This window comes from Myxine glutinosa, chromosome 13 (genome assembly GCF_964187855.1).
Source record: "Myxine glutinosa chromosome 13, kmMyxGlut1.1, whole genome shotgun sequence".
NCBI lineage: Eukaryota > Metazoa > Chordata > Myxini > Myxiniformes > Myxinidae > Myxine > Myxine glutinosa.
This window is the reverse complement of record NC_136273.1, coordinates 4,853,587-4,877,227: the sequence shown is the minus strand read 5'-3', so window position 1 is coordinate 4,877,227 and position 23,641 is coordinate 4,853,587. Positions and strand designations below refer to the sequence as shown.

The following is a 23,641-nucleotide window of genomic DNA, read 5'->3' as shown; positions in this document are numbered from 1 at the left end:
ATGCACTCCCTGCATTCTCCCCTCCCCCTCAACACTACACCCACATCCTTTGTTTGAGCATGTCTGTCTATTTTCTCCCTCGCCCTTGGCATTTTCCCCTGCTCTTTCTTTAAATGCGTTGCGTCCTGATCCATTCTGTGTTCTAGTTCTTCCACAAGCCTTGACAATAAGCGACAAAACATGCGAGGGTGTAGGGGAGGGGGAGGTGATGGGAGAGGGTGGGGGGAGGTGAGAGGAGAAGGAGGGGTGAGGTGAGAGGTGAAGGACGGGGAGGTGAGGGGAGAGGAAGGGGACAGATATACTACATATACATCTTTTGCGGGGTGGGGTGGCTTTGACAGGCCCTTCCGTTTTGGGGGAGGAGGGGAAGGGAAGGAGGAAATTTTTTCCCGTGCAAACAGTGCTTCATAACCTCAGTGTTGCACAGGTAAAAAAGGAAATTGTAATACCCTCTGCCATCACCAGGTGGCGCTACACGGTACACATTTCCATCGATAATTTATGCCCCTCTTCCGGTCCCCCACACCCCCGAATGAGGCCGTGGCATTTTTATTTGTATTTGTACCCCGAGTAAAGTATAAAAGCGTTTATAGCTCGAGTACCCAGCGTTGCTCAAGCGAAAAAGAAACATTAACATATTTGAAATGAAGGCAACTATAATGGAAAAGGAATTACATCAAAATCAGAATCCATCACAAATGTCAAATCATCATTTTACCTTTTCGTTGAATATCTGATGGTGAATGTGCCGTTGATCACGTTTCTGAGTTAAGTATCTGTAGTAGTTAAGTATATCGCCCTACATCTGGCCAATAAAATAGATTTACTTCTTCCTACAGCTGTAAGAATCAAATTGGTTCCCTTTATATGAACTTTCCGAGAGCATTCCTTGGTTCCTCCTCAGAACACAAGGGTAGTCCAGCATGCACACCAGATTATTTGAATGTCCTTTATTTAATATCTTCTGGCATTTTCCATAAGCCATGGAATGTCCCTCATTTTATTTTGTTCGACATTTTCTATAAGCCATGGATTGTCCCTCCTTTTCTTTTGTTCGACATTTTCTATAAGCCATGGAATGTCCCTCCTTTTCTTTTGTTCGACATTTTCCATAAGCCATGGAATGTCCCTCCTTTTCTTTTGTTCGACATTTTCCATAAGCCATGGAATGTCCCTCCTTTTCTTTTGTTCGACATTTTCCATAAGCCATGGAATGTCCCTCCTTTTCTTTTGTTCGACATTTTCCATAAGCCATGGAATGTCCCTCCTTTTCTTTTGTTCGACATTTTCTATAAGCCATGGAATGTCCCTTCTTTTCTATCTTCTGGGATTTTCCATAAGCTATGGAATGTCCCTTCCTTTATATACTTTGCCACATGGCACATACCATATAAAGGGGCCTATTCTATGCCCCTGGCATTTTTCCCAAGAATAAAGTTGGTAAGTGAAATCATACATATTGCTGTACATGTTATCGCTGCACATGGTGGTTCTTGTGCAGCCTGTGGCTGCTGCTGGTTTCATTTTCTGGGGGCACGGCTGTGCTACTCATATGCCGGCAGCCCAGAGCATTTTGGTCAAATGAACAAGGTACCAATATCCGAGTACAGAAACATTTATTGTGTAACCTAACATATTCAGATATGGATGTCTGCCGGGGACCCCCTGCTGCGTGGGGCCCCTGGGGCCCAAAGAGGGGGGCCAAATAATGGGCTGGATCAAACATTGGGGGTACCACATGAAACCAAGTGGAAATCAACAGGTACATCTCACAGAGCACAGAGTGACCACCGCCAGACAAATCTGCCTCTGCATAGGTCCCCCCAGGCCCCCCTCAAAGGGTCCCGAAATTTGGGCTAGATTAAACATAGGAGGTACCACATGAAACCAAGTTAAAATGAACAATTACACTCTACTAAGTATAAAAAACCCATTGCCAGACAGATTGTCTGCTGCATAAGGCCCACCAGACACCCCCAAAAGTTGACCCTGGGGGCACAGTGGTAGAATTGGCCTAGAACATATATCAAAAGTACCACATGAAACCAAGTGGAAATCAACAGGTACATCTCACAGAGCACAGAATTACCCCCGCCAGACAAATTTTCCTCTGCATAGGCCCCCCCAGACCCCCCTCAAAGGGTCCCAAAATTTGGGCTGGATTAAACATGGGAGGTACCACATGAAACCTAGTTAAAATGAACAATTACACTGTACTAAGTATAAAAACCCATCGCCAGACAGATTGTCTGCTGCATAAGGCCCGCCAGACACACCCCAAAAGTTGACCCCGTGGACACTATGGTATGGTATAATTGCAAGTAAGTTTAAATAAACAGGTACATCACAGAGTACAGAATGACCACTACCAGACAAATTTTCCTCTGCATAGAGAGTACCAGACAATCTGAGTCTGCACTTCCAAAGAGGGCACCACAGCATGTGTAATGAAACATAGGTGGCAGCAGAGCTTTTAACGTCTGCTTTGAGAGTCAACAATGGTCAAGGTCATGTCTTGTTGTTAAAGATAGAAGGATCTTCTTCGAGATGAATGTAAGTAAATTGAGGCTTATGAGCTTACATGTAAAATAGAATAATGGCATAATAGATTAGGTCTACTGTTAAAAAGTCATGGAAATGGCATGGAACTGTTTCTTGTGACTAAATGTATCTGATCAGATAATGAAAGCAGGTCTACTATATAATATAGGCCTAGGCTAGGCTATGCTCAGCTAGGCATGTGCACTTTTGCACAATTAGGCTACCTGGTCGACATAGGTTGTTTAACCAGTCTTGGACAAAATATTCCAGGAACACAACACTCTTTTATTCTGCTAGTGACTGAAACTCAACAGCAGCCATTTTGTAACAAACAACAAGACTAAACAATATGAACCAAGACAGGGCGGTATTATCAGCTTTGCAAGTTACACTGTACTACAGGTTTTCTCGTAGGTTCATGATAATTTGGAGAGTGGATGGAGGTCCCAATACCATTTATGTGTCATCAAGTCTCATAGGTCAGCAATACATGAAACTCCCATTAGCCAAAAATCCTGAATTCTAAACACCAGTTGCATTCCGACTCCTATCAGCTGTTATCAGTAAAGTACAATGTTAAATAAGAAAAACACCGCACCCTGCCACCTTCACTTTCTGAAGGCCAGTTACCATGAGCTTGAATCAATTACTGATCGCATCTACACACATTGGGAATCTCGATAAACAATGGAGCCTCTTGTGTGACCTTGGCCAAGGCAGTGTGATCAGTCACCTCCACGGTGTGTGTAGATACATTTAGACAGCAGCTTGGCAATGCAAAGGAAGGATCATTTCTTATGCTTTACCACAGACATTTGTTCAGCTTTAACTATTGTTTCAAGTGAGTTTTACTGTTTTGGACTTGGTTTTAATGCTGTTTTGATTTTAATTTGTAACTATCTTTGGTACTGTGTTTAGTCATGGTTTAGTCATGCTTAGTTTACATTTATAGAGTTTTATTTTTGTTACTGCATTTGACATAATATTTCGTGGTTTGGTTTAGCTGTGCTGATTCCATTCGTGGGTTTCTTTGTTTAAAGTTCTCAAATCGTTCTTTTCTGGCAATTTTTTTTTTTTTTTGGAAGTTACTTATATACCATTGTCCCTCTTGTTTTTTCCTCGCGTAATTCGATCCTCAGATGTTGAGTCTTGAGCGAGTTCCCCCAGCATTTAGTTTTATTTGGTCTATTTAAGTGTTCCATTTTTCTGGGTGGAACAATACTCTTCCCAATATTTTAGAATTGTGTACATAATTTTGTCGGTGAACTTGCAGGCAGTGGCATAAATTGCCTGTTCACACGTCGTTCACTCATGATCAGATAAGGGAGAATATGTTGAAAAGTGCTCCATCCCAAACCAGTCTGTACCAACCTAGGCAATAGCCACTAGTTTAGGCGATAGATACACCCACATACGTGAACTACGGAAGACTGTGAACTACGGATGGAAGGAAAAGAACGGGTGCTATACCCCAGACTGGTTCTTGGGACCTGCCCTGCCAGATTATCTTTTCCAGGAAGGGGAACAAGAGGAGGACAGTATAGAGGATCTCGAGAGTGACCAACAAGATATTGCTAATGTGTCTGACGATGATTCAAATTCCGAAAATGCTTGGAGTGATGACTCGGAAAGTGAAACAGAGATCTAACCCTCTCAATAATCATAAGGATTTTCTGATAGTGATCTACTCATTGGATGCATTAAGCATATATATTGTAAATTCTGTTGGATGTCATGTAAAATAGATTTCACGTGGTACGTTTAATCTGGCCCAAATTTTGGGACCCTTTTGGGGGGGGGGGGGGGGATCCGGCGGGCCTTATGTGGCAGACAATCGATAGATATATTGTACTTAATAGTAGATTGTAATTGATCATTTTAACTTGGTTGTATATTATGTGGTAGCTCCAATGTTTAATCCATCCCAAATTTGTGGACCCTTTTTAGGGGGTCTCTTGCAGTGGTCATTCTGTGCTCTGTGAGATGTATCTGTTGATTTCCACTTGGTTTCATGTGGTACTTTTGATATATGTTCTAGGCCAATTCTACCACAGTGCCCCCAGGGTCAACTTTTGGGGTGTGTCTGGCGGGCCTTATGCAGCAGACAATCTGTCTGGCGATGGGTTTTTTATACTTAGTAGAGTGTAATTCTTCATTTTAACTTGGTTTCATGTAGTACCTCCTATGTTTAATCCAGCCCAAATTTTGGGACCCTTTGCGGGGGGTCTGGGGGGGCCTATGCAGAGGCAAATTTGTCTGGCGGTGGTCACTCTGTGCTCTGTGAGATGTACCTGTTGATTTCCACTTGGTTTCATGTGGTACCCCCAATGTTTGATCCAGCCCATTATTTGGCCCCCCTCTTTGGGCCCGAGGGGCCCCACGCAGCAGGGGGTCCCCGGCAGACATCCATATCTGAATATGTTAGGTTACACAATAAATGTTTCTGTACTCGGATATTGGTACCTTGTTCGTTTGACCAAAATGCTCTGGGCTGCCGGCCTATCATGCAATGTCCTCTATTACCAGCCAGCTGGTACTAATTTTGCCAACCTCGGAAGGATGAGAGGCTGAGTCAACCTACCTGGTGTTAATTCAACAGAATGACAAGACCTCAAAGTCAGGATCTTAAGATCTCAAGGTGAGCCACCTTAACCGTGAAGCGAACATCAGGCTAATTGCTGCACATTATATAATAGTGTGACCAATTAATGCAAAGTGTTCTCAAACATGACAAACAAGTTACTTAACTGTGTGTATTTCCAAAAGTAGAAAACAGGTAATAAAAAAAGTGGAAAGGATGTCCGGATGTTACTCCTAAAGGTACGTAAACAAGGTAGGGATGGTCACAAGTAATTCCAATGTGAAACCATCCCTACATGTATCTTTGAGTAGTGGTTGTTCCATGTAGATATTGTTGAGTTCCAGCAAAGCATCGACAATTGTTACAGAGACAACACCGCATTCTTCAGTGACTGCCCGTCCACTGACCACCTCCTACAATTAGTCACTTCCTTGAGGGAGAAGGGTGAGGCAAAGCATGTCAGGCAATGGTAAAGTAAGGAATGGTACAACCTGAGTGACCCAGCCTGACGAGTCTGTTAGCACTTTGACTGGAGGAACCCATCAAAAACACGAGCACTTTCACCCCGTAACAACAAGGTAGTTATTGAAGGTTCGTCAATCATTATGGACGTTGAAGCACGTGGTTGTGAGAGGCTTATTAGGGACGGAACAGGAGACTGTGGCTCATATGAGTTTACAATAGGTCATCCGTTAATGTTTGGATTTGAATTAGGATCGTTTCCTTGTGTTTGCCTTGTGATCCCGAGTAAGTATTTAATTAATCATTCAGGCCTGTAGCTATGAAGTAGAGCATATCTCTAATAGAGTACGAGGTTACAATGAGCTGTATTACCTACGCTCACCAAAAACAACAAACAACAAACAACAAACCCTAAAATGGAACGCTTAAACTAAAAATGACAAAATCTATGCTAAAAATAGATTAAATAAGGAAGATAAGTGGTAGCTTTATTTAGGTCGCCAGAGGAGAGGGTCCTTTTGTCTGTTTGTTTGCCCATACCTGAGACCCTACACACCTTTCCACCCCTTGAACCAATGGTCATTGTGCACTATTAGAGCTGGAGCTTTGGGATGAAAAGACCTTAAAGACTAAAACAACAAGGCAGCCTTCTTTCTGCCCACTCAACGACCCATGCACCACATCCTGCACGGCAATGATTCGATCTCGGACTGCCAATGGACCACCTGATGACGTCACTTTCAGTCTGCACGTGATCGGTATTTATTATTTTTTGTATGCAGGATCGAGGCTCGTGAAAGAGTTAACATTTATCACACACACACACAAAAAAAAAAATCAAACAGACACACAAAGTATATAATAAGGGAAGCGGAAGACAAGATGGGGAGAGAAGGGGAAGCACAAACACAACATTTGAGAGCAGGGACATCGGGAGATGTGTGGGAGGGAGAGGGCTTGGGGGGAGGTGGGAGAGGTATAAAACACAAGGACACTGCAAGCACTTCCAGGAAAGAAGTTGGAATTTCAAAAAAGTGGATCTGGGGTGAATTAGCGGGGGTAGAAAAGATGAAGGTTTTGGATTGGGGAAGATAAGGGATGGTGGTGAACAGCTGTTTTGAAGACCTGGAGGGAGGAGTGGGATTGAAGGGAGTGGGGGAGTTTGTTCCAGAGGCGGGAGAAAAGAGGAATGAAGGAGTGTTACAGAAGCTTTGCTTGATGAGCCCTCTGAAGGTCATCTCATTGATTTCCTCTCCAGGGTACAAGGAATGAAATTTACCTCGTCTCATCTGTACCCACAGAGCTGGGATGCCAACGTGATATGTGTGTTTTATCTCAAATTCAAACACTCCTAAAGTGGAAGAAGTCCCAAAAATATTCTCTCGACTCATGTTGTTTACTATGTCCCCAATCAGGAGTGCCGAAGGGAGTCGAGGAATTCCCAACTCAGAATAGTCGCAGAATTTATAGTATTACCACTGGGCACACTTTGTACCACACTCAACGGGTTTCCCTCTCTGATGTACCATACTCTTCTACAGAGCATCGGTGCCACCGAGCTTCCCAAGCAAGTGGTATAGTGGGTGGTTTGCCGTTGCCTTCCTAGCAGTAGTTGGGGCAGGAATTTGTTCATGGTGCCGGCGTATTCTCGCCTACTCTTCGTGACGGATACCATGGGATATTTAATGTCCACTAACGAATGCAGGTATATGGGAAACCAGTTTAATATCCATTCGAGGGAAGGGACACATGTCGATGAGTCGCCCTGCATGTCAAACTCCCTGGATGATGGTTTATAGCTGGGTCTGGATTGAAACCCAGGCTAGACATCTTCGAGGTAAGTGTGTGTACCTCTCGGGAGTCTAGGCCATCCTGCCAGCCCACTCAACTGCTTCAGGGAAGAAAACAATAGACAGACAAAAACACTTAGATGAGAGAACAAAGACACGATTTCTTCCACAAGTAAACACGGGAAAACATTTTAAAACTGTGACGTAGGCCTATTTAAAAGCATAAGCTTTAAAAAAAACACTGTTTTCAAAACGTATACTTCATGATGCTGCAACCACAAGCTCAGAACAGTCGCATCCATCATGGTGGATGCCGCAATGGCCATCTTCTTTTTGTGTCGTTACTCTTTTCCCTGCCACTGCCAAACACAGGCTCTGTCACAGCAGTTGAGAGCCTTCAGATCATGTGGTCCGCACGGCTCTGGTAAGAGAGGACAATCTAGGAGATGCTCCATTGTTTGAGGAGCCTCTCCACAATCACAATCGGTTCGGCCATTTTGATTTTGTCCACACTTCTGACAAGGGCTCTGTAGCATCCAACTTCGGTCCAGATTGGCCAAGTTTCACTGGCTCCTTTTGGCAACGACCCCTCCGGGTCAAGGGAATGCTTGTGAGGTATTGATTGCACGTGCATTGACGAAGCATCCATCCTGCATCTGTAGGGGTTACCATCCAGGGGCTGAACAGCATGAAGGAAACTATTCCTGGACTTGAACCTCTTGGGTGCTAGACCGTGTTGAAAGAGTGGGTGGTGAGAGTCACATTCCTGCTCGGTTCTTCCGATTTGTGAGGAGACTGGCCTTCTGATTGAAGGTGGAGCAATACCACATATCAAATAGAGGTTGCCCACTCACGTTGGTTTGAGGCAACCAGAAATAACCCTGCAGGCCATGGTGAGGACTGGATCCATCCTCTTGGCATGTGAGGAACGGCCCCAAACAGGACAAGAATAATCCGCTTCCGAATAACACAAGGCGAGTGCAGTGCTTCGTATGAATGGCCTGTTTGCTGTCTCTCTGCTTTATGTGTGGTTGGTTATTGCACTCGGTATCACTATCACATGGCATGTGTCATGTGTGTGGTGAAGCTTTGGTTACAAGTAGCAATGCAGTCCAGAAAATAATTGCATTTTTTGCATCGACAAGTAAAAAATAGAGAGAATAGTTTGAGAAAGGAAAGTGCCTCAAACCTTTATATGCTTCCCGATCACCGCCTGTCCGACATGATGCTGAAAGTCCAACTTTTCTTTCTGGAAGAACTTTCCTATCATTGTGCGAACACCGGTTTTCTGCAATGGAAATCAGTTTATTTAGCAATCTCCACATTTCTTTTCATTTTATAGTATTGTTACAGCCGCCAGGTTGTCCCAGTGGTCAGGTACGGATCCCGGTGAACCGAGTCAAAGCGGCAACTCGTACAGGACACGAGGATCCCCGGCATCTGCTCCCGTGTGCCTCTCTGCATGCACTTTTATCAGGTTCGCCCCCACCTGCCACACTTCACCCCTCCCCTCTCAGCCGCTAGTGGCCTGGGGGACCCATTTAACGGGTCAGAGGACATCCCACCGATTTGTCACATAGACGGTCCCCCCTCCTCCATCTCATCTCAGTTTGGGCCTTTCCTGCCCAAACTAGTACTCACAGCCTGGAATTTCCCCCAAAAGCACACAAAAGACAGGTTACAAAGGTAAGAGCATTAAAATAGGGGTGATTTAGGGTTTTAGGCACATGCATTGGGGAGGGTGAACGACATCTTTCTATACATAGACGCATATTTAATATGATTAAATTACCTCATGCTTACTCTATTACATTTACTATGGGAAATAACTAAACTATCCTATGCAAAGTTGGCCCATATAAGTCATTCCCACAACAGTAGAAAGCTAATACAACCATTGCAAGAGTCAAAAACATGCCCTGGAAGTTTCTGCATTCTGATTCGCTGCACAAAATCACCCGCTGGACGCCATTTGTACAACCTGCACCCACAGTATATTCAATGATGCACAGTGCCACAGAACTAATGAGAACAGCACTCGGCTAGAGCACATACCTCCACCAGCGTGAACAGGTCACGTTTTGTATCCCACTGATCCGGATATCGACCTCAATAAAAATCCAATAGGATTGTTCTCGTCACCTACCCAACACACATCCACCTAGTTTTGTCATAACATGCCCACAACTTTTTGAAATTTCATGCTGTGTATCGTATTTTGCTCCATCTCTCATTGGTGAAGAATCCCTTAAAAAAAACTCTCGGATTCAGAACTTCACCAAAATAAAATCAATTTGTCCTTGTGACATACCCAACCTGTCCACCAAATTTCGTCTGAATATGTCCACAATGTTTTAAGATATCCTGCTCACAGACAAACAAACTGACAGACAGAAAGGGGTGAAAACATAACCTCTGTCTATCTTCGGTGGCGGAGGAAATCAAGTACTGCGATATGATATTAGCCGGCGAAGCCGGTGTCGTCAATAAACGCGTACGTATTATGTCGAAAACCAGATTATGCCTTGGCTTGAGAATTCCGAAGCGCAATGGAGGCCGCCATCTTGCGGATGCGGAAGTATGCATAACAAATTGAAAAACGTTCAATAGGAGTTTCTTTCACCCGTCTTTGTTTGATTCACAATCTTATGCACCTCTAATTTATAATTAAAATACTTTAAGACCAACCTCGGCCCACACGGGCCTGGTTATCTTCAACGAAAATCGTCACCAAACACCGGAACCAATGAGATTCGAGCATTTGAAAAAATATTTTTAAAGCTTATTACGCGTTTCAGAGGGTGAAAACGGCGTCAAATATTCTAAAATTGACGAAGAATTATTTTTTAGAAATCTCGTGGCCGTCGGGGATAGTTTTTCACGGCCAGAAATACGGTATAAGCGATTTACATAAAGAAAGAAAGCTCGGTTTGATTAACGACAGTCACACATTGCCGTTGAAACGGCGCTATCATCTGACCTGTCGGCACTGATCTTACTGCAAGCTAACTTCTTCTGGTGGGGGAAGCCGCAGTGGTGGAGTCCTGACAGTGGAGAGAACCAGTCCTGACAGCGACTGAAGTTAGAAGACTACACACATACTGTGAAAACGTATGTTAAGCCCAGTTAAAATTTCTTAAAATAGGCCTTAAGCTAGCACATCGTATAGTTACTTCCTTAAGCTTCTTGTGACATTTATTGTATGTAGGTATTGGGGAGGACTGTCTGCTCTTCTCTTTTACCAAGTCTTACCAGGTACGGTACCTACACCGACCTACTACTATCAACTACCTAACCTACTGATGCCATCGTGATGGGTAAAATAGTGGCAAGAGGCTTTGGCTTCGCTGGCTCATTGCGGCTTTGCAGTCGGGTACTAGTACGTTCAAATACCCACATATAATACGAGTCTCCAGTCTCTGTTAATTTGTCAGTAATACAAGAAAACACAAGGACATCTAATGCAGAAGGCCATTTGACCTATCATGCCTGTGGTCCAACCTATCAGTTTTTCCTGAGGATGGTGAGGAGGAGGATGGGGAAGAGAATAGTGGGACAGTAACATGAACATAATTACTACTGCGATGCACAGGCAGGTCCAGGAACATCACCAGTGCGATGTTCCTGTACCTGAAACCAGGTCGGTAACTGAGTTTTACATGCACTTGTGACAGTAGCTGAATTAACATATTTATATGGCTCTTCATTTTATATGACATTCTTTATACGGCTCTTCCGGAGCTTGGCAGTCAAGGCAGATGTACGTGGCGGTGACGTCACGGCGTTCACTCATTAGCTTGGAATCGACGACGCTCCCACGTTTCCCCAACATCCGTCGTAACGCAGGCAATCCGCGGTTTGCAAAGGAAAGGTCCAACCGGGAACAAAAGGCAAAGGCAGAAGGGAGGTCCGGGCAGGAAAGAAGCCCAAGCGAGAAGGGGCAAAATGTCGGCCAGTGAGTGGTTTTCCTGCCTGTCCCGTGACGTCAGTTCTCTTCCTCTCCAATCAGTGCCTCCCTTCCTTGTGACCCTTCGCGCCTTTTCACATCACCGGCGCTTCTCCTCCAACCAGTGCGTCGCTTCTAGCCTTCCCGAATCTTCCGATCTCATGGTGTCCCCTCCCATTGGCCGAGCACTTGGAGCCCTGCTCCCATGCCATTGGTCGGTGGCCAATCACAAATCCTTCTTGACTCTCTTGAGTTTAGTTTAACTTGAGTTGAATTTGGGTTGAGTTAAGACTTAAACTTGAGTTTAGAGAATGAAGAAAGGAAGAACTGTAAGAGATTGAATTTTTTTTTTAATTCAATGATTTGATGAGGAAATTGAAAAAAGCCTTTTAATTAGGAAGAAGAAGAGCGTGTTGTAATATACCACTGAATAAAACACTGCAGGGCACAGTTTAAACATATTTAAACAATATTTAAACAAAACTGTGAAAAAACAATCTGGGAAAAGTCCCTGAAGTGAGGGCGTTGATCTGAGAAAGAAGGAGAAAGGGTTGAATGAATATGGTGGAAACTATAATTGGAAAGGTAATGGCTGGAGAGGTAGAAGAAAAAGGAGACAAAGGGGGTGGGGCGAGACAACACGCATGTGGTCGTAGGTGGGGAGGAAACCGTGAGGAGAGAAGGCAATTACGATAATACTATTTTATTATTACTATTATTTTTATTTATTTTGGTGTTTAAGACTGTAAACAAAGGTTAAGATGTTCGGGGGAGGTAGGGAGTGAAAAGAAAATCAAAGAAAAAAGTAATATAGCAAAGGAAAGAACTTACGTTTACAAAATACTGACAGTGCGAGGGAGGCCTAGAGGAACCAGGCCTCGCACACGGTATGAACAAAAAGCGACTAATTTACACACAAGTTTGTGTGAATTACACACCAAAACCTAACTAGAAACACACAGTAACACATACACAGTAAAATTACCAGTGGAAATTTGATAAAGACATGAATGGGAAAGTACTCAACTTTGATGACGAGGAGAGCTCGAAGGACGCTTCCTCGCAGGAGGAAGCAGAAGTCCAAAACAACAAAGACTAAGACAAACTGATTACATTTTGGTGAAGATCCGGAACCGAGATCGAGAACATGAACAAACCGATTAGATTTTGGTTTGTGACAAGGATGAATGGTCCGAATGGAGATCCGGCATCTCAGTGGGACACAAAACGTAAACTGTTCAGCCTGGTGGAGGTATACACACTACCGAGTGCAGTTCTTGTTCATCTTTGAGACGATTCCTTTGGGGTGGATAGGACATTGAGAACTGATAGAATGGCCCAAACGTCGTCCAAATTTACCAGCAGTTAACTTTTACCTTTGGGGACACCTGAAATCAGTGTTTAATGCAACGAGACCACGTGCTATTGAAGATCTAAAGATCTAAACAATGAAATTACAAGTTAATGTATTAAAATCGGTGTTAATGTTAAGAAACTTTCAAAGAAACCTACATGCAATAATTGATACGTGTCGGCATATACATATAATCTCATAATTTGAGCAATTGTAATTAATTTGTAAAATGAACATCCCCATGACTTGAGACTTTTGAAACACCTTGTACATCGTAATTGAGACTCAGGTACAGTCGTGGCCAAAAAAATTGGCACCCTTGCACTTTTTTATTCAAATAACTCACAATTTTCTCTAAAAATAAGTTGAAATTGACAAAAGTATTTTGTTTCCTCAATTTTTATTTCACCGTTAATATTACAGAACCTTTGTTTTTGAGTCAGAACTTAATATATCCTTTTAAATCAGAAAATAAAAAGAAATAGCATTGACAAAATTATTGACACCCTCAACTTAATATTTGGTAGTTTGCCTTTGGACAAAATAACTGCAGTCTCGCGCTTCCTATAGCCATGAATGAGCTTCCTCCACCTCTCTACGAGCAGTTTGTCCCACTTTTCTTGTTCAATCTGCTCCAGTTCTCCCAGATTTTAAGGGTGCCTTCTCCCAACTGCTGTTTTCAGATCTCCCCAAAGGTGTTTAATGGGATTTAGATCTGGACTCATTGCTGGCCACTTCAGAACAGTCTAGCGTTTTATCTTGAACCATTCCTGGGTGCTTTTTGAAGTGTGTTTGGGGTCATTGTTCTGCTGCAAGACCCATGACCTTCGACGGAGACCCAGCTTTCTGATACTGGGTTCAACATTGCGCTCCAAAATGCCTTGGCAATCTCCTGATTTCATGATACCAAGCACACATTCAAGGTACCCATTGCCAGAGGCAGCACAGCAACCCCAAAACATCACTGAACCTCCTCCATGTTTGACTGTAGGGAAGGTGTTCTTTTATTTGAAGGTTTCATTTTGTTTTCTGTAAACATGGAGATGATGTGCTTTACCAAAAAGCTCTAATTTGGTCTCATCTGTCCACAGGACATTCTCCCAGAAGGATTTTGGCTTGTTCAGATGTGTTTTGGCAAACTCCAGTCAGACTTTCTCAGCAGTGGGGTCCTCCTGGGTCTCCTACCATAGAACCCCCTTTAATTGAGTTGGTGACGGATGGTGCGAGTTGAAACTGTCATACCCTGTGTCTGAAGGTCAGCTTGAATCTGTTTGGCAGTTGATCAAGGTGCTTTCTCCACCATTCGAACAATCCTTCGCTGCGATCTTTGATGAAGTTCTGTCTGGCGGCCACGTCCAGGGAGGTTGGCTACAGTGCCGTGGGCCTTAAACTTCCTGATAGCATTGCGTACGGTGGACACAGGAACATCAAGGTCTCTGGAGATGGACTTGTAGCCTTGAGATTGTCCATGCTTGGCTACAATCTTGTGTCTGACCGCCCCAGACAATTCTCTGGTTTTCTTTCTTTTCCCCATGCTCATTGCGGTACACACAGTGACAAAAAACAGTAGAATGACTCCTTTTCTCTATTTCAAACTGGTTGAATGAGTGATTTTTATATTGCAGGAACCTGCAATTCACCACAGGTGAGTTCAATTCCAAAGTAAAGGTGAATCACCTGCTTGAAATCCAATTATTTCTAACAACTTCTAAAAGGTGCCAATAATATTGTTGCGGTTTTAGAACCCACACTTTTGTAAATAATAATCACTTTTAAATATGACGGTAAAGGCTAAAGGTAGCACCCTTAGCCAGTCCACAAGCAACACGTAGGCCACCATAAGAACTCAGTTATTTCCTTATTATGCGTTTTAGATAAGGCCGTGTTTCCAATAGTTGAATCTGCGTTGCATCACTCAAATAATGAGTAGGCCCTTTTGTTCATTTTGCGACCTCTCTCCAAATTCTGTTACACGCCTTGGTTAGCGTTCGCTCAGGCGCCGCCATTGACCATGCGGTCGGCACGAGGAAGAAAGGGGCGGAGCGCCAGGAACAAGGTGTGGCCACGTCAACTCACCATCAAAGGCGTGGCCGGTAAGCCCCCACCAACCAACCAGGGCTGAGGTGAGCTCGGTGACGGGCGTGGTTTCGGAGGAGCGCGGAGTGATGTTAAAGCGTGATATATAAGCGCGAGCGCAAAGCCCTTTCACAGGACTTCTTTCCAAGGACTTGTTCAGCGGCGCTCTTGTAAACGGACTTCTTCTTGCGGTTGGGACTGCGCACGCTGGCAAACGGACTTCTTTGAGAGACTTCTTGCGCAAGGACTCGTTGAGAAAGGCACCTTACCTTATTGAAGGCCTTGTGGGGAGAGCGCATGAATGAGAACTTGAGGGAGAGGGAGTTGCATACGCTAAAGGACACGAGCCTTTTCCCTCCCGCCATATGTAAGGTCCACTCGCGTCGATCGATACGCGCGAAGCTGCCTGCCGGGTTTTCGCCCACGGAACCGGAGCGACACCTGGAGCCTGGACCCCATCGCCTGGACCATCTACCTGGACCTTCCACCCTACCAGCTACAATCCCGTGTGAGTGTGTATGTTTGTCCGGGGTTGTAAGTTAAGACTGTGTAGTTAAGCCTGCCCTGTGTCCTTCTCCTTCTACTTCTTCTTGTACATTCTTTACTTTCCTTTTCTTTTTGGTTGTTAATAAATTTACCTTGTTCTTTCTTGGTTTTTCCCTAATCCGATCGCCTCCATCCTTTCTTTCCATTCAGTACCTGTGGCACGATTTCGGAACCGCTCAGAATCGGGTTAGTCATTGTTAACGGCCTGAGTCGTGGCTCGCTTCGCTCGGCGTGTCCACTAACGCCGCGGCTCGGGCGGGGCTGATTTCCTCGCTTCCCGGAAGGCGCTGGTAATTAGGTAATAGGAACAATTTGGCCTACCTCCCTATTCAGCGCTGACCGGAAGTGACGTCATAGCTCCAGGACTCGGGACGGCCAGCTTAAAGGACAAGGGGATTAATCCCCCCTTCATAAGGGGAGCGCCGACCCCCGGGATCCGTAACAATTGGTGTCTGGGAGTGGGATTGGACCCGAACCAAATTTTATATTTCTATTAAAAAAAAAAAAATTTGGTCAAAATTTTGAGCGGCCGTCATTTTCTTAAAACATCCAAATTGAATCGTGCGATGGATAACCAAGGCGATTGGATGCGGGTGGGGGTAAATGAGGAGGTAGAAGCGGGAGTAGAGTCAACCCAGGACCCCAGGGAAGAAGTGGGGGTAATGGAAGAGGGAATTGAAGAAGGTGCGGTAGTGGGGGTTGCAGGCGCACAAAATGGCGGCGCCTCGCACATGGCGGCGAGGGTCGAGCCCGCGTTGTCAATGGCCTGGGATCCATTTTTTGCACAATTGATGACATTTTTGACCCAGTGGGATGAAGAAAACAGAATGTATGCCCAGGGGATCATATCCACCAGAGAAATTAACAAAATGGGTGTTCAAATGACTAATGAACTAAAAGAAATGATGGCGGAGCCAAAGAAAGATATGAAAAAAACGGGGAAAGACATTGACCGTGAGTTGAGCGGGAAAGGCACACGGGTATGCGACGAGGTAGCGCGGCTAGAGGAGCGCGGGTTGAGCGAGGCTGAGCAAGGCGCAGGTAACTGGACGGGTATAGAAATCGCGACCTGGGGTATGGGGAAGCCGGCAACCGCCGAAGTAGAGAAACTTTTATTGGCACCGGCGGTCGTCGAGGGAAAAGACATTGAAATCAAAGAAAAAGAAATAACCGAAGCAATAGTGGAAATTGGAGAGACAGTGGACTTAGAACAGCACTCGTGGAAGGAAGAAATGGAAATTGTGCAAAGTCCATGTTCACATCATGATGCCGTACTTGCTAATCCTTATAAAGATTTGCCGGTGCGTGTGGAGAAGAGGATCCCGAAGGTAGGCCGGGCTGTATATGGCGCGAAAGGATTTTTCGCGTGCTTGGGATCCAGACGGCACCCGGGCGTTCGTGGAAGGTCCTTTGTGCGCTGTGTAAAAGTGAGATGTACAAGAGGAAATGGCACGCGTGTGCGAATGGCGCCGGAGCGCGAGTGCATTCCAGAGAGTGAGAATGAATGCATGACAGAGTCTGAAAGTGAAAGCGAATGCACATCGGAGTGTGATAGTGAGGGTGAGAGTGACACAGAGAGTGATATGGATGAGGAGTGTGTGCGAGAATGCACACCTGGGTTGGTTGAGGAGCGTGTGCGAGAATGCACACTTGTGTTGGTTGTGGAGCACGTGATTGGGTGTGCGACAGGGGATTGCACACCCATGGGTAGGTGTGTGCTGAGTGGGTATGTGCAAGAGTGCACACCCACGAGTGGTACGGAGTATGTACCGGGAGAGTGTGCGCAAGAAGGGGCGCGAGAGAGGTGTGTAACGGAGTGTGTGAGTGTGCCTGGGTGGTGTGCACGAGAGAGTGCAGTGACAGAATGCACGGAGTGTGTGGGATGTATGGGAGGCGCTGGAGCGCCGCGTTTTGTAAGTGTAGAAAAGAACGCGTGGTGTGAGCATGCGAGGCGAGCAGCGACGTTGACCGGGGCAGCGGTTAGGCCGACATACAGCCGACGCGAGCTCTCGGGGCGTGGTGCGCTTTGTGTGCTGCGGGGGCCGGCAGGGATCGGTGCCGCGTCGCTCCTACACGGAGCGCCATGCACGATTCGGGCCGGGCCCCGCCCTGCACGGTCGCTGCCACGTTTTGCCAGGCAAGGCGACCGGCCCGAGGGGAGATAGGAGGGTTCGGAGCGGCGCCCCCTAGTGGTGGCGGTGCTCCGGCCGGGCAAGGCTGGGCAACCGCGCATGGGAGCGCAAGGCCTTGCGCCGAGATGGTGCTTGGAGCCTTGGCCTGACAAAACCTCCTCCCCTGAATCCGAATGCCGGACGGACCCAACCTGCAGGAGACAGACCACCCATATGCATTGCTCGGTTTTTTTTGAAGCCGAGCTGTGAGACTGTATTTCCCGCACGAGAGGCTCAAGTTTAATGGACAATTGGTAGCAATGGTGATGGCAAATGGTATCCGGTGTAGAGGGATGGTAGCTCTACCATCCCTCACATCGTTCTTTGGGCAGAGGAGCTATAGATTATGGGGTGGCAGTACAAACTAGCCCGGGAGGGTTAGGATAATGTATAGGGATCAAGAAATGACTATAGGAGACCGAGATTTAAGTAGTGACATTGTACCTGTAGTGGGGACGTAGTCAGATTAAGGTGGTTGATAGTGACGAGGGAGTGCTTAGTATAAGGGATGACAGGGAGAGCACGAGCTTTAGGGGAAAAGCAGGTAGCCAGATGATGCTGTGTGTGTGAGCAGGCGGTTTCGAATGAAATGAGGAATTGCGTATGAGAATCTTTGTGGTGAGGGTGATGAAGTGAGGCAATGCTCGAGAAAGATGTGTGTGTGTGTGTGTTGAGTGTTTGACTTGCATGATGTGCAAGTGAAGTACAGGTGTGTGGAATGAATGGTGTGGAGTGAGTATTGTGGAATACGTGGAGTGGAGTGTATGGTGCGAAGGAGTGGATGGGGGAAGGATGGACCCCTTCACGAATACCCGGGGAGGGTAGTTTAAAAGTAGGTAAATTTTGGTTGGATATTGACATCTGTGGTGCGGAAAGTAGCAGGGTACTGCTTGGATGGGTGCATTAGTGTGTGGATGGCTGGGCGTGTGGCCTGTTAGTGAGTATGGTTAGTTGAGCACTCCTCCACTGGTAGTCTGTCGGCCAGGTAAGGCCGCAGGTAGGCTCTGGGAGCCAAGTAGAGTTCAATGGGGCCCGAGGATCACAAGGAGAGGACCCGGGTAGCCCAGTGCCATAGAGGGCATCGAGGGGGTATGCGCCAGGGAGGACCTTCCCCAGGTAGGTTAGGGTGAAGGAGCTAGGTAAGCTCGGGTGGCAACTGCAGTGGCGGAGGTGTGCAGGTGAGCGGACCTGCTGGTGAGCCACACGACCCAGCCCTGAAATTGTGCGAGGGCACAGAATTGAAAACTCGGGGGAGTGAGTCCCCAAATTGGTGAGCGCCACAATATGTTCAATGGGAATTGGTTTTTAGAACCACATAGTGTAATGATGGTCAATGGATTGGCAGGGTAAGACCCCGGATAGAGTAAAGAGAGTTAATGTCATTTAGCAGGATAGTTAGGAGAAAGTCTCGTCGCACCATCCGCATCCACTCACCTAAGGTGATAAGATTCCACACCATATTTTTGCAAATGTTTGGAGAATGTAAGACGCATCATGACGGAGTGTGACATTGTGTTGATTCCATCCCTTCCTTCTTGGGAGGGATTGGGAACGAATTTGGCATTAGAGGGAATGGGAAAGACTAGACGGGTAGCGACGAATTTGTAAAGGTGTAAATTGTGTAAATACGGGTAAGGGCAAGGGTAGGGTCGGTGACATGGGGGCTGACGAACGCTAGGGACGAGCTTTCTCAGCTCGCTCTCCCGCGCCCTTCATGTCTGCATTGCCTGGTTTTGATGTGTACCCTTGCGCCCCTGCCCGCTGATCTGCTTGTCCTTCCTTCCCCACTCATGGGCCTTGTTCTTTTGTGCCCGAGGGAAGTGTGCAGGTGCCGCAGTTGTGCGCCCGCACCGTTGCTGCCTCCTGCCTGCACTGATGCACCATATGGACCACACGTTCTGTGGCCTAGCACCTTATGGACCACACGTTCTGTGGCCTGGCGTCTCTGCTGGGACCGACCATTGTGCCGGCGGTGTCTGCCTTGCGGACCACTGTTTTAAAGTGGCACCCATGCCCAGCAGAGGACCACCGGAGTTGGCCCTGCCGGCCAGATCAATAATAAAAAGCTGACGCGGTTTGTGCCCTTTCTTATTAAAATTAACATCAAGCAAGAAGATCAAGACAACCAAGATACATCGGCCCAGCAGAGAAGCAGAAGACATCATTGCTTATTTTAAAAATGTTTGTTTTGTGCATTTTGGTGATGGTGCTTTTATGGTGCTTTTGGTGCATTTTTAAATTATTATTGGTGCATATTGGTACATATGGTATGGTGTATCGGTGCAATGCATGGCAGTGGTATTTTTCCTCTTTTCAAAACATCTTTTTCTTCCCACAAAAGACAGGTCCTGGGTGACAGTTTGTAAATAATTAGTAGTGTTTTTGGAGATAATGCTCCCCACCGGCTAAATGTTTAGTTTGAGAATAATTCTGTAATTCGGTTAATTGTGGGCATGAGTCAGTTAGATAGGATGCAACGCAGCAGGTGGGACATATCTAGTGTTAAAACTGTCACACTCAGGGTGAGGTTAAAAGTAGAGGGTAACCACAAATAAGTGTCACATTAAGTGAAAAGGCAGCCCTTGTGTTTCGGCTCGGGGCGAGCCTGGAAAAAGGGAGGGTGCAGTGTTGCGGTTTTAGAACCCACACTTTTGTAAATAATAATCACTTGCAAATATGACGGTAAAGGCTAAAGGTAGCACCCTTAGTTAGTCCACAAGCAACACGTAGGCCACCATAGGAACTCAGTTATTTCCTTATTATGTGTTTTAGATAAGGCCGTGTTTCCAATAGTTGAATCTGCGTTGCATCAATCAAATAAGGAGTAGGCCCTTTTGTTCATTTTGCGACCTCTCTCCAAATTCTGTTACGCGCCTTGGTTAGCGTTCGCTCAGGCGCCGCCATTGACCATGCGGTCGGCTCGAGGAAGAAGGGTGCGGAGCGCCAGGAACAAGGTGTGGCCACGTCAACTCACCATCAAAGGCATGGCCGGTAAGCCCCCACCAACCAACCAGGGCTGAGGTGAGCTCGGTGGCGGGCGTGGTTTCAGAGGAGCGCAGAGTGATCTTAAAGCGCGATATACAAGCGCGAGCGCAAAGCCCTTTCACAGGACTTCTTTCCAAGGACTTGTTCAGCGGTGCTCTTGTAAACGGAGTTATTCTTGCGGTTGGACTGTGCACGCTGGCAAATGGACTTCTTTGAGAGACTTCTTGCGCAAGGACTCATTGGGAAAGGCACCTTATTGAACGACTTGTTGGGAGAGCGCATGAATGAGAACTTGAGGGAGAGGGAGTTGCATACGCTAAAGGACACGAGCCTTTTCCCTCCCGCCATATGTAAGGTCCGCTCGCGTCAAACAATATGCGCGAAGCTGCCTGCCGGGTTTTCGCCCATGGAACCGGAGCGACACCTGGAGCCTGGACCACATCGCCTGGACCATCGACCTGGACCTTCCACCCTACCAGCTACAATCCCGTGTGAGTGTGTATGTTTGTCCGGGGTTGTAAGTTAAGACTGTGTAGTTAAGCCTGCCCTGTGTCCTTCTCCTTCTTCTTGTACATTCTTTCCTTTCCTCTTCTTTTTGGTTGTTAATAAATTTACCTTGTTCTTTCTTGGTTTTTCCCTAATCCGATCGCCTCGGTCCTTTCTTTCCATTGAGTACCTGTGGCACGATTTCAGAACTGCTCAGAATCGGGTTAGTAATTGTTAACGGCCTGAGTCGCGGCTCGCTTCGCTCGGCGTGTCCACTAACGCCGCGGCTCCGGCGGGACTCGTTTCCTCGCTTCCCGGAAGGCGCTGGTAATTAGGTAATAGGAACAATTTGGCCTACCACCCTATTCAGCACTGACCGGAAGTGACGTCATAGCTCCAGGACTCGGGACGGCCAGCTTAAAGGACAAGGGGATTAATCCCCCCTTGATAAGGGGAGCGCCGACTCCCGAGATCCGTAACAATATTGTCCGAGCCATTTTAGGATTTCTGTGTGGGATAAGCTAAGATTTCGTATTTTTTTCAGCTTTTTTGTTTTGTTCCACTGCAAACCAAAGAAATACAAATGCGGATACCAAAATATCTTTTAATTTCAACAATTTTCTGGAAGAAATGGTGCATTATTTGAAAAAAGTGCAAGGGTGCAAATATTTTTGGCCACAACTGTATTTAGTGAGGTCTCCCCATAGAGCATAGGGGAAGGCTGATGCTGCTGTGGGGTTTTTTGTCTGCAATTGGTGCCCCCAATTTTAATGGTACCACAGAGTTTCTTCGACCCCAAGGAGTCGTACTCCTGTTTGTATTAAAAACCATTTAGAATTTTGTTTTGGTCTTTCTTCTCTGCACTCCAAATTTCCAAACTGTATCAATTTCCGGGCTGCATCTCGGAACCTGGGACTGGGACTTTCGGAATGGGACTTTCGGAATGAAATTTTGCATCACTAATGCGAATAGAAAGTGTGCAAGGATGGCCTAAAAATTGAACTTGGCCAAAATTAAGGTCATGACCTAATTATCGACTTTTTCACATTTTTTATTGTTAGCTTGACTAACTAAGGTTTGTCCGATCGCAACAAAATTGCCCTCTCTAGATATCCCAGATCAGGATGCATTTACCCTTAGTTGACCTTTAACCCGGAGGTGTATGATGTAAAGTCTTACAACCCTAAGAATGTTAAATCAACATTTAGGTTTTTCTCCCTTTTTTCTGCCAATCTCTGTGGAATCCTGGAGTGAAATTTTGCCTCAATAAAAGGTAATAAAGTATGTAGTGTTGACATAATTTTTTGACTGACATAATTTAAGGTCATGGGCCAATTTTTGACATTTTAACGGTTTTCATTAACATTTGACTAAGGTGCGTCTGATCAGAATGAAATTGCACTCTCTAGATATCCCAGAGCAAGATACATTTACACTTAATTTACACACCCCTGTGTGGTAAAGATTATGGTCGAATGGCGGAAAAAAATAGTTTTTTTTTGTCATCTCTCAATTTTTCCACTGTGGAATCTCAAAGACCGCTTGGCTTTCCAAGATGTTATTGCATCATAACAGCGTACCTGCACTGAAGTTGTGGATCTGATATTTCATTTGTGTCCTTGACCTACTTTTTTGGATTGTGACCCAATTAACAAAAAACACCTTTTTGATAACAGCTTGAATAATTTTCCTCCGATTTTGATGACGTTGAGTTTTCTGGATAGATTGTAGATGGGAACACATTTCCTTTATGTACACTCTATCTCTAAATGTTGAGGGTAAAGGTCGTATGGTGGTCTGAAAAAAATAGGCCGTCATCGCATCACGAGGCAATGGTTAGTGACAGGTGATCGCCAAGGTTAAGCCTTCCGACTGGGGGAGGCTTACCCTTGGTGACGGATTTCTGATCGCAGGCATCGAGTTTCTACTGGAGGTTTCCCCGGCCTGGATTGCACATGATGGCTCTGGTCAAAAGGTGTTAACGATACTAGTTCACACTGTGCAATCATCACCCGTGTTTTCTATCAACCTGTCTATTTTACCCATCCCTTATAAACCCTACCTATCCCCCATTTTACCTTAACTTGTATCTGTCCCTTTTAAAACCCCCTAACCAACATGGACTTTCAAAATGTCTCGGGAATGACCAGTGATGCCTTCCGCACATGCTCTATGTGTTCGTTTTCATTGACTCACTTCCGCTAACCCTCACCCTAATACCCCTAACCCTAATAACCCTAATAATCCTAACCCTAATAATCCTAACCCTAACCGTAATAACCCTAATAACCCTAATAACCCTAACCCTAACTGGGGCACTTTGAGTCTGCCATTGCTCGGGCAAAATCAAATAATCCTTGGAACATAATTTGCAGTATTCAAACGAAAGAGTCAAATCAGGGCAAATCCGAAATGGTTAACCATAATTGTTTTGTTCCTGGATACTAATCGGACTCATGAAAATATGGGAAACATGAGAAATATTAGTGCATGACAGGTGTTGCGTTCCTACCATTTCCTGTTAATATCAACCAGTGGCTGCACTGGATAAGGAGAATGCAACGACCCGATGACCGGTGGCCTACCCACAACTCGAGGGTGCGCACACGTCAATACGTCACACAAGACATGAACGAAAGTGGGAAGAAAACTCCGTCTTGGAAACACCAAAATCCTCAACTACTCCTGCGGAAGGATATCAGT

General features: G+C 45.7%; 2 protein-coding genes across 3 annotated transcripts in view; one reads left to right on the top strand and one right to left on the bottom strand.

The window, feature by feature from the left end:
- LOC137438522 (glycine N-methyltransferase) overlaps positions 1–23,641 on the top strand; it is a 124,409-nt gene that overhangs the window by 24,919 nt on the left and 75,849 nt on the right. Inside the window, exon 1 of one of the 2 annotated variants that reach the window (XM_078766963.1) lies at positions 8,232–8,348. The exons of the other annotated variant lie outside the window; for it this stretch is intronic. The gene's annotated coding sequence lies outside the window, so the exon portion shown is untranslated. Of the gene's footprint in view, positions 1–8,231; positions 8,349–23,641 lie in introns of those variants that run through there. 2 annotated transcript variants of the gene reach the window in all.
- Positions 1–23,641, bottom strand: part of LOC137439187 (uncharacterized) — a 32,031-nt gene that overhangs the window by 2,138 nt on the left and 6,252 nt on the right. The window contains exon 3 of the mRNA XM_068134931.2: positions 8,564–8,662. Within this exon, the coding sequence (XP_067991032.2) occupies positions 8,564–8,662 (99 nt within the window). The remainder of the gene's footprint in view (positions 1–8,563; positions 8,663–23,641) is intronic.